We start from the raw sequence: 10754 nt of genomic DNA on the forward strand, positions 1-10754 counted from the left end.
AAATGCCACATTAATTTATTTGAACACAATTCTCCATCCCCCACATAGATAAACAAGTTGGGAGGGGGTTAGCTAATAATCAGTTCAGAACAGAGGAAGGTTTTATTCAATGTACACAGTTAAAAAAAAAGTCTTTAATGAGGCACATACACCTTTAATATGCTAGTTACTCTCATCTCCTATACATACAATTTCTTTTAAATGACAAAAGGAGGTCAATAAATTCTGAGTGACTTCATCGGGGTAAATGAATAATTAAGGAACAGAATATGCGAGACTGAGCTAACAAAAGAATTCTCACAGCAAAGTTAGCTTCTGGAGGGCTGATTCTTTCCATCATAGAAAAAAAGCAAAGATGACAAGCAACTCCAAGATATCTTTTAAAACAGGTACAAAATTTACCTGATCTGGTGATGCTTTTGTGGAGAAAATATCAGTGAACTCATTTCTGAAATTCTCTGGTAAAGAGTGATACATCTCCTTTTCATCTAATTTCCAGTACGAAAGTCCTGATAACAATAAACAATGGAAGAAAAAATTACAAATTTCAAGCTCACAGCTATAGAACAGGAATCCCAAAATCCATGAGTAAAATGTTACTTTGTCAGCTAACAAGAATGCTGTACTAGTTATTTGTATCTACTGTTTAAAAATCTCAGCAAAAGATTCATTTCCAGAAGTTAGGAAAATCTCAGTGCAAAGCACAAGCAACATAATCAGTATTACATCACACAGCATCAGGCACGGAAGTTATAAATCAGCAAAAGCATCCCGATTTGCTCTTTGATGTTCAAGGAACAAATCCTCATTTACCACAAACATTTATACTTCTACTGATTCCAGTATAGCACTAAGAAAAAAAACCCCACTCCCCACCAAAGCCCAGACCCCCAAAACACCACCAACAACCTCTCCTCATGCACACACACCCAAAAATAAAAGCAAAATCCTATCAAAACACAAAAAAGCACACATGCAAACCCCAAATTAAAGAATCACCACGGTACACACAGCATTAGCTTGTTTTCATCTGTTCCCACAATTACTGAATCATGCCCTTGGCTTGCAGGAATTCCACATCTATTACCTTGTACTTCTGTGATTACTAGACCAACGATGCTAAAATCTGAAAGATCATTTGACATCCCACCACGATTTTAATAGTAATTACCTCATGAAATGGTTCTAAACATAAAGCTCAGCTTTGAAACATTGAGAAATTCGAAGGAAAAAAACTGCTGCATGTCCTACATCTGCCAGCAGTGATATGCAGGAGGTACCATCAGTTTGAAACACAAAAGCAGGAAAAGCAGAATTATGTTATATCGAAGTTTAATACCTTCTCAGTGCTCAAACCCTTCTCACCTTCCCAAAGTTACTGGAGATGGATTCTAGTAAGAGTTTTCTTAAAAAAATGAGAATTTAAAAGAAAAGGAAATTTAAGAAATTAACTATACCTGAAGCTTCAGACATTGAGGAATTCGGACTTTTATTTGGGTGATTGAGGTAAAAAGTGTAAGGTGGCAAAGCAGCATTGGTAAGGTTTCCCTAAAATTACAAAAGAAAAACAAATTTATAAGGAAAAATCACAAGGCAAGAAAAGCAAAATCAATGCCGCACTTTTTCAAATTTGCATGTGTGACTAATCTTTTTAAGCTAAGAGATGAAATTTAATTATACAGCATGATCCAAGCCTCTATGATTTATATTCAGGGCAATCACAGGCAAAAGGGGAACAAAGCTAAGCCTCCTAATTAAGATAGTGATATTTTCTAAGTCACATGCTTGTCCGTTTGTGAAGCAGTTTTGAATTTTTGAGATTAACCATTACAAAAATGCACATTTTGAACAGTCATCTAAACTTTCTTGCTCCTTCAAAGGTGCAAGTACATAGAGGGATGACTTCCCAAAAGTGCTACTCTTTCCTCATCCTAAGAGTGGAATTTCAGATATTAAGCTGTTATGACTCCACCTACCACAAATCTAGAGGTGAACACTGCCTACCATCTCAGATAGACAAGATACTACATATCCTACTTCTCATCACTCCAAACGTTTTAAGCAACCTCCTCAGCTAATTACAGAAACAACTTCTTTTAAAAGGGTGGAACCAACGCATTGGGGGGAAAAAAAAACAATACATGTCATATTTGCTACAACTCTTCCTTAATCAAAGGAAGGAACACCATCAACAGAACACAGCAAGACAAGAGCAACTGAGTAAGGGCAGCTAGCTTCTCGTCGATCAGCTCACATTGATCTTTTCTACCATACTTGAGTTCTTTTTGCTCATTACAGCAGCTTAACGGTCATGCTACCTGGCAAATTTATACTAGATCAGGATAGTAACCACTGAGTTAACAAAAGTAAGGAAAAAAAGAATTTAGAACTAAAGCTTTTCAAGTTTTTGCATGAGGTACCATCTCACCTCAAGGCTATTTTGTCCCTCTTAATGATTTTACTTAGGTATTCTCCTTTGCCTAAGGAGGAAGAAAGGAAAATGAAGGGGTATCAACTGAACTCTTACAAAGGAATAGAATGATAAAGCTATTTTCAAAAGCTGAGAGAGAACAATGACAACCCAGAGGAGATAAATTTGAGTCCTAGATTGAAATATCCCCTTGGGACAACATCTTGTTTGCGAAGACAGCAGGAGACTGGAGAGAGCGAGCAAGTCCAAAGAGCTGCTCTTACCCTTTCTGGATCACCCTCAAAGTGACCAGATGAAAGAGAACGGACCCTGCCTGGAATCAAATGATTCATATTTGCTAGTTCTCCTATTCTCTTGTAGGTGGAGTCATTCACAGAGTTTCAGGAATTATTTCCTTAAAAATAGCATAAGGACAGAGGTTTGTGGTAATTAATATACTAAAAGTAATTCTAAAACTTTATAGCTACATGCCTGACAATTACTCATACCATCATGTTGCGTAACATCCTTTTTGGATTAGAAGTATTAAATGTGATTAAACTTCACAAAACTCCCCGAAATAATCAGATTTGTGGGCATACACAATTATTAACTCAAGAAAATGGTGCAGGGAAAAAACAAATTCTTCTCAAAGTATTTTGAGCTGATTAAGCAGCCACAGCAACATGCATTACTACAAATGATTCTAAAGTGCCAATTAGATTTGCCAAATGTCTGGTGTGGGGTTTTGTTACTTTTAGTAACTAGTGCTGTAACTGTGCTTGGAGTAGTTCAATTTAGCCAAATCACAGTTATACACAGGCATAAAAGAACGCATTATTCTTACATAAACAATAGCCAAAAAAAAGAGAATCAAAACAAGAGCACATTTGGATTTTAGCATAAGAGACTCTTAAGAACACTAAAAAAAATCCCAAATCAAACTAAACCAAAACAAAAAAATCTCTGCAATTTAAAAATCCCAGTTGGGAAGAACACTACCTGTCCTGAACAATAATTTACCACTATCTGAGGCTTCAGTTGAGAACGTGACTATTATCTCCATCAGGAAAGAACATGTGCTACTTAAGTAAACTAAGACAACGATTAGGCAAGGAATAAAATAAGCCAAAGTAGCTATGTGAATAATTACGGAATGATCCAAGAACTAAACTCTGCCCACATGAGCTTTTAACATATAAATGGCAACACTACTACTCAAATGCTCAAAGCCAAGTGCGAAAGCACATGATGAATCAGAACATACTATAACACCGAAAAAACACCAGTGGCAAGAACAAAATTAGAAGAAACATAAAATAAAGAGGTGCTTACATCCTCAAGTGGTAGTTTCTTTGCTTGCTCATTTTCTTGCATAGAGTTCACAGATACTTCTTCGACGTTCATTTTTTTTGGTTGGTTTTGTTTCAACTTTTGTGCCCACGACGTTAAAGATGTACTAAATGGGAAGGAAGACACACACACTCTAAGTACGGATGCCCTTTTCAGTGAGGGCATTGAAGCAATTTCTTCTCCGAAGTGAAACGCAGGCACTAAAACTCCACTGCTTTTGTGAATTTTTGAGAAATAATATGAATTAATGAATACGGAAATGTTTTAGGGCTCTTTTTTAAAAAAAGTAAAACAAAATAACACACAAAAAACCCCACACAAGCAAATCACTGAAAGCAAAGGTGCTAGTCACCTGTGCGGATAATCCAAATGGCTTTCCTGATGTAAAAAATAAAACCAAACACAAACTAATCAAGAACTCCGTATTTTTAGCCAGTCAACTATTTTTTGGTCTGTTCAGGTAGATACTGATTGCAACCAGAAAATTAAGCTGGAGGGTAAATGTTTTTTCTTATTGTGTATGTTTGTAAAGCTGTCAGCTCAGACACACTAAGGATGGCTTCCCATTCAAAAGACTCTGCAAGGATAAAGATAGAAACAAGTTACAGAGGGAAACACAGGGGGAAGCAAAAGCAGAACAGAAACAAAAAAAAGACATCCAGAAATTCTTCTTAGAGGTAGACATGGAACAATGTTCCAATTTTGTTAAAAAGTGTCACTTTGACAAACTACATATTGTCCCAGTTCAAGACAAACAGTGGAAAGGATGGAAAAAAGATGACAACGAAAATTTCTTTTAAAAAATTAAGAACAACAACCCCCTCAAAAAAAATAGTTTGGGTTACCTGGACTATTCCATTTTGGTTTGAACTCTTTATTCCTTCCAAGTTCAAAACATAAAACAGAAAGCAATTTCCAATACATGTATTTTTTTTAATTAAAAAGGACAAAAATTCATACATCAATGATCTCAAAAGTTGTCTTAGGTTTCTCAAACCGAGAAAACACTCTTGAATTGAACTTCTCCGGCTCTAAGCTTGCTGACAGTCCATAAATTGCAGCTCCCTCCCCTCAGGGAAATGTGCGACATGAATCAAACAGTGGAATAAATCCCAACAGAAGGAAGGGAGAGAACATATATATATCAACGGGGGTTATGATCTACCCTACATGCTGAGCACAAGAAAGATCAACCAAAAAGAACAACAGAAAACCCCAGACACGTTTGGCTGTTGTCTGATACAATTTCTTACTGTAATGCATGCCTATATGTGGGCAAAAAAGACTGGTTGAGCACAACATTAAAATATCAGTCATATAAAAACGATAACCAGCACTTAAAATCCTGGTGAGCAGATAAGCGCTACACACAAACCGTATCTTGGCTCATATTTGCAGAAGAAAGTAGATTTTCCTATTTTTCTGCAATGTATTTGCAACAGACAAACCCTGCAGATGGAAATCTGCATCCTGCAGAATAATAAGGCTAAATAAGTAACTTTATCTCCCAAACAGCATTGTATTTTTTACAGTCAAGAGGTTCTACTCTATTCTTACCTGGTTCCAGTTACCAACAGCTGTTTACTCACTGGGGACTGTCTACAACAAATGAACATATTTGGAAAGTTTACTGCTCACCTGGGGTTTTTTCCACATTGAGCTTCATCAACTTTAGGTTCAGATTCAACAGGACAAACTAAAACATCGTTCCTTCCCGACGAAAATTTTTCCTCTATTTTTGGGGGCAAAAGTTCTCTTTTATTTCGAACACCGGCCACAACCGTGTCACTCTGCAACAGCGCTGCATCGCCCTGTCCCTGGGAAGTTTTGTCCCTGTAGTCCAGGCACTTGCTAACGTCGTTTGATTTGCCGGGGTTCAGCTGGGAGGCAGAGAGCGTGCCGTACCCGCTGGTCAGTGAAGCATCATTCGCAAAACATTCCTGATGCAGATCACAAGCATCCGGCTGACTTTCCGCTTCATTTGATCGAAGCTGATTGACAATGCACTCATTCTCTTCAAAGATTTCGGAACGCATCCCCATCTTGCTTTCTAACGGTGAAAAAGTGTCTGTGAGCTTGGCAGGCAAACTTCTGCTCCTGCTGGAACCCCAATTGCTGGTCTGCAATTTCACCAACCGCTTTAGCTCATCCTGAATCAGCTAAAGAAAAAGCAAAATTCCTATGAGATCGTGCCACAAATCACATTTATATTTTGATGCACCTTCATGTTATTAGTGACAGAATTAAGAGTACTTTTTTCAAATAACTCAAATGTTTTCAATGTGTAGACATGTCATGCATAAAGTTGATGTATGCGTACTGTGCGGAACAGTAAAATGCGCATGGGAACAATCCTGAATTCCATGCAGTGAGTTACAGGCCTCGGTAAACGTTTATTAATGTAAAAAACATGCATGCATGTATTCACTACCTGCCTTCACAACTAGAGTTACCTACCAGTCAGCTGCAGAAATACAAACTAACTACGTGTGTCGTCAGAAGTGAACAACTAAAGTCTCTTGCTAAATTGAGGTTTAAAAGAATTTATAACCTGGACATACATTTTTAATGACTGTAAGGGCACTTTAATGGAACTATAAACTATTACTCTGCTACATGAATAGGAATAATGTACCTCTGTCAGATTATTTGCATAAAACTTGACCTTAAAATATCTGATTTAGATAGTACACTATTAGGTTGTTCATATCATACCAAGATCTACATTCTCATCGTTTTGGTATCAGATGGAGTGGAGCAAAGCTGTAAGGAGATCACTAGACTGAACAGGTTAGTTACTCTTTAGCGTACAATGTTTGCAAAGACGGTATTTCAGCATATTAGATACGTGTTTTTTTTTAAAAAATTTTACAGTTGTGCACTGGTATAGTGAAACAGCTCTGAGAAACAAGAAATGCTTTTGTCAAGGGCTATGAAAAGACTTCATGCAGTGCCCCTGGCTGCGTCCTTTGGCCAGCAACTCGTGCTTCTGCAGAGCTGTATCCACATTACCCAGCTCTGCATGAGCACACAACTCTTATTACACATTACAAGACCAGAGTACATAGCTCCTTTTCAAGAACAGGTTTCAAACTAATTCCCTCAGGGAAAAAAAAGAAAAAAAAAGAAAACACACCAAAACAAACAACTTGCAATAAATTTAAGAACGTGGAACTCAATGTTTTTCAGAGAGCTACAGTGCATTACTCACATATGATTAGCGAGCGGAAAGCACAAACTGAACAGAAATAATTTGTTCTCTGAAAGTAAGAATCAAAAAAATAAGACTTGATTTCAGAGGAACCTACAGGTAACACTAGTCAGAAGCAAGCCTCATGTTTTATTAACTTGCAATAGAATTAATAATTGAAATTCAGCTCAGTCTTTCTACAGAAAAAAAAACAGCGAATTAAGTTTTCTGCAATGACAAAGTTTTTTTGTGGTGCTAATGATTTCAGTCATGACTGCAGCAAAGCATCTGCGGTTTGATTCTGCGACTCAATTCTGTTGAGGAAGGCAGGAAAGGGAGAACAAAAGGGAAGAGACAGAACTGTGGGGAAAAAACTGATCAGATTCTCTGTTGACATTTTATCTCTGTCAAGAATAACTCATGGGCAAAGTAAAAGGCTACTCTTCCAATTAAATACCACTTTTCCTTCTCTTTGCACACAAATAACTCCAAGAGAAGACTGGAAAAATATGACATTTCTATAGAGGTTTGGGATTGCAGGTAACTTTTTTTTCTAAATCTTCTTCTGTAAAGTCTGACCTTAGGATGATCCATGGGTGGTGAGAGTTTGTCATTAGCACACTTGTCTTCTGGTGTATAAATCACAGAAGCCAAGGATAGACCCCAAAGATTTCAAAATGAACCCAAGGTCTTTTGATCCATATTTTTCACATGGATGAAGATGTATTTTTATAAGCACAGTTGGTCTCAGAACAGGGGACAGAGCAAGCCTTATCTCAGAGTGATGTCAGTGCTAATGCAGCATCTGCTTTTCTAACTCCAAATGGTAGATTATTCTTTTTGGCTTTTTGTTATTCTTACTAGAATGTGCTCAGTTGCCTGTATTTCAGTATTTTCGCTAGGTCACTGGCACACCAGTTTAAGTTTGGAATAGCTCCATCTATTTTATCTAATACGCTCACACAACTGAAACTAAGTTACGGCGGTTAATTTTATATTTGGTTTGGCAGTTCATGCAGTTGCTAAGTCTCTGCCGATATCACAAACTCACCTCTTCCAGAGGTAGCCTTTCCTATTAAGGACAAAACCTGGCAAAGCCAACACATTGGACTAGTCAAGACTACGATTAGCAACAAGTGAATCAAACCACTACAGTACGAGGAAGGGGTAAGGAAACACTGCAGAACAAAAACAACGAGGTGGGAGGGGAAGGCAGAAGGAGAAACAGGAGATAGGATAAAAGGACAGTACCTCTTGTTAATTCAGTTCAGGAACTGTTGATTACTACTAGTGTAGAGGGCATCAGGAAAGGGAAGGGAAAAACAGCAACCAAAATGATGAAGATATTAAGCATCACATACGTATAGAATTACTGTCTCTTATACATAAACATTTCTTCTGTTTTAATGGATCACTACAATTCAGCAAACATGTCAATCTTCACATGGGGCATTTTGCATTCTTAGAAAGGAGACTGTTTGACCGAAAGGTGATAAAAGTGTTCACATATTACAGTGAATGTTTTCCTACACTACACACTGTCTAGATGATGGAATGACAAGTTGCATAACATTTCTCTAATGAAGAGAAAACTACAATGTCTCAAAATTAGAAATGATACAGTCTAACAGTCCCCAAAAAAACAATCCATATCTACAAAATCCAACTATTGTCCAGGCATTCTGAACCAAATGTTTGTGAAAACAAAACAACCGAATACAAATAATCCAAGAATCTTCACTTCTGTAACAGTTCCTACCAGTTACTTTATTAATTATCCCAGGCTGTCTCAAAAACGCATCCCATAAATCAGCATTCCAGTCATCCGCCTCCATTAACTGCCTGCCTGAACACACTTACAGGAAAAGACACGGGTGCCAGAGACCGCATCACATTGGTTTTGAGGGGGATTGGGGTTGGTGGGGAGAAAAGCCTAACCTACCTACATGAGCAAATCATTACTTACTTGGATTTGATGGTGGAACTGCTCTTGCTGGGCAACTATTTGTTCCTGACATTGTTTTTCTACCAGTCTCAATAATTGTAGCCACCTCGTCTATTAAATCACAAAGTAAAATAATTAAAGCACATTAACATTGCACCTCTCACCTTTTGCTGTAGATAGTTTTGCAATCCTATACTTAGGTGGTGACATAATACAAAGTTTATAACAGCACTGCAGTTGTCTATCCCACAATAAATAACGTTCCCCTATCATGTCAGTCAATGGAAACAACTCATTATGGACACATTCACTTAAAAAAAGATCCTTCTAGACAGCAAGATAACACATCTCTACATCAAATGACTTAATTTGTATAGTGTAAAAAGATTTGCCCCATCACGAAGAACACATGCCTATATAGAACTTACTGCTAAACTATACCATCATTAAATCTGCCTTCCAAAATGCAAAGCCGATACACTAATATAATATTTCTTTTTTTTAATAAACATCAAATACCTCGCAGTTCTTCACAATTTCTGAGTCGGCATTTCCAATGTTCTGGATATCTTGCATAAAGGAGGCGAGCAGCTCAACAGCACGAGGTGTTAATGAGGACCTGGTATTCCCTGAGTAACCAGAAACTCCATTGGGATTGGATGAGTGACTTCTAGTGAAACATGAGTAAAAATAGTTCAATTATTTATTGTGCCAGTTGTCCAACACAGTACCCAGAATAATATACTACATATGCTATGCAGTCATAAAAGAATTATACATTTAATTTACATTGTGACCCTCATCAGGCTGAAAAAAAATCCTTAAGAATGAGGATGTGTTTCAAGAAAATGTCAAAGAATCCACGGCATGCTTCATTCTTATCTTACATACTATTAAAACACAGTAGCTTTCCAAGAAGAGAGACAGCATGATCAGCACAGATATTAGTGCTCACTAGTACAAATGTCAACAAATACAGCTTTTCATCAAATCAATGTGCTTCTTCATAGATTCTGAGGCCAGAAGCTTACAGATAGAAGCTTCTCTGTATCAATGATTTATCAAGTCCAAGATTACTGCCTCCTTTTGAGAAGTTACACTTGCAGTGGGCGACTTTTAATTCTCATTTTAACAAGTCAGTCAGGAAGAACCTCTCCTAATCTGTCGCTTAGCCCTTTAGTCTGTATTTGCCCTTCTTATTCCCTAGGAATATCTTGGCATTGAACAGAAAAGCAATTAAGTTTTTCTAAACTGCTGTTCTCTACAAATGACTTAGCATCATACACAATCTTTCCAAAGACTGATCTCTTACAATTTTTTGGACAGGCTTATTTCCACCCCATTCTACAAAACACAAAGAAATGGAAGTCACTAAGGATTATAGCTATAAATATAAAAAAAACCAAAACCCAACCCAAAAATCTAACTAAAATATATTGCTGAGCATTATATATTATTTCACCTTAGTAACAGTGTTACTGTAAAAGCATTCTAAGCAAAACAAAAACAAAAAAAAATATTTGTTAGGAATTCCTTTGCCATATTACCTGTTACAATTCAAGTTACAGACAGAGCTGTGGGTATTTCTGACATCAGAGTCTGCAGAAGATGAAGGGATTTCTTGTGCAGCATTCACCACGTCACAGTTTTCCATATCTTAGTCCCGATTATGGTATTACCCTGAAAGTATAAAAAAGTAAGTATGACCTTCTTATTTTAAAGAACCATTTGACTCTGCGGTTTGAAGAAACAGAATTTGATTAAAGAGACTAGTTTCAAACAAACCACCCCAGAAAGCACTGGCATTCCACAACCAACCCCTCTTCTTTGTCCTGTGCTTTGTCTGCAAGCAGATG

The 10754-nt window shown here is 37.2% G+C and overlaps 1 protein-coding gene across 1 annotated transcript in view; it reads right to left on the reverse strand.

Annotated features, from left to right (window-relative positions):
- MPHOSPH9 (M-phase phosphoprotein 9) overlaps window positions 1–10552 on the reverse strand; it is a 24367-nt gene extending 13815 nt beyond the window's left edge. The window contains exons 1-7 of the mRNA XM_009867130.1: window positions 10446–10552; window positions 9418–9568; window positions 8920–9009; window positions 5402–5922; window positions 3746–3869; window positions 1458–1548; window positions 402–509 (exon numbers count right to left, since the gene is read on the reverse strand). Of these exons, the coding sequence (XP_009865432.1) occupies window positions 402–509; window positions 1458–1548; window positions 3746–3869; window positions 5402–5922; window positions 8920–9009; window positions 9418–9568; window positions 10446–10552 (1192 nt within the window). The remainder of the gene's footprint in view (window positions 1–401; window positions 510–1457; window positions 1549–3745; window positions 3870–5401; window positions 5923–8919; window positions 9010–9417; window positions 9569–10445) is intronic.
- Window positions 10553–10754: the final 202 nt, after the last annotated feature.

Source organism: Apaloderma vittatum, unplaced genomic scaffold (genome assembly GCF_000703405.1).
Source record: "Apaloderma vittatum isolate BGI_N311 unplaced genomic scaffold, ASM70340v1 scaffold16343, whole genome shotgun sequence".
Taxonomy (NCBI): domain Eukaryota; kingdom Metazoa; phylum Chordata; class Aves; order Trogoniformes; family Trogonidae; genus Apaloderma; species Apaloderma vittatum.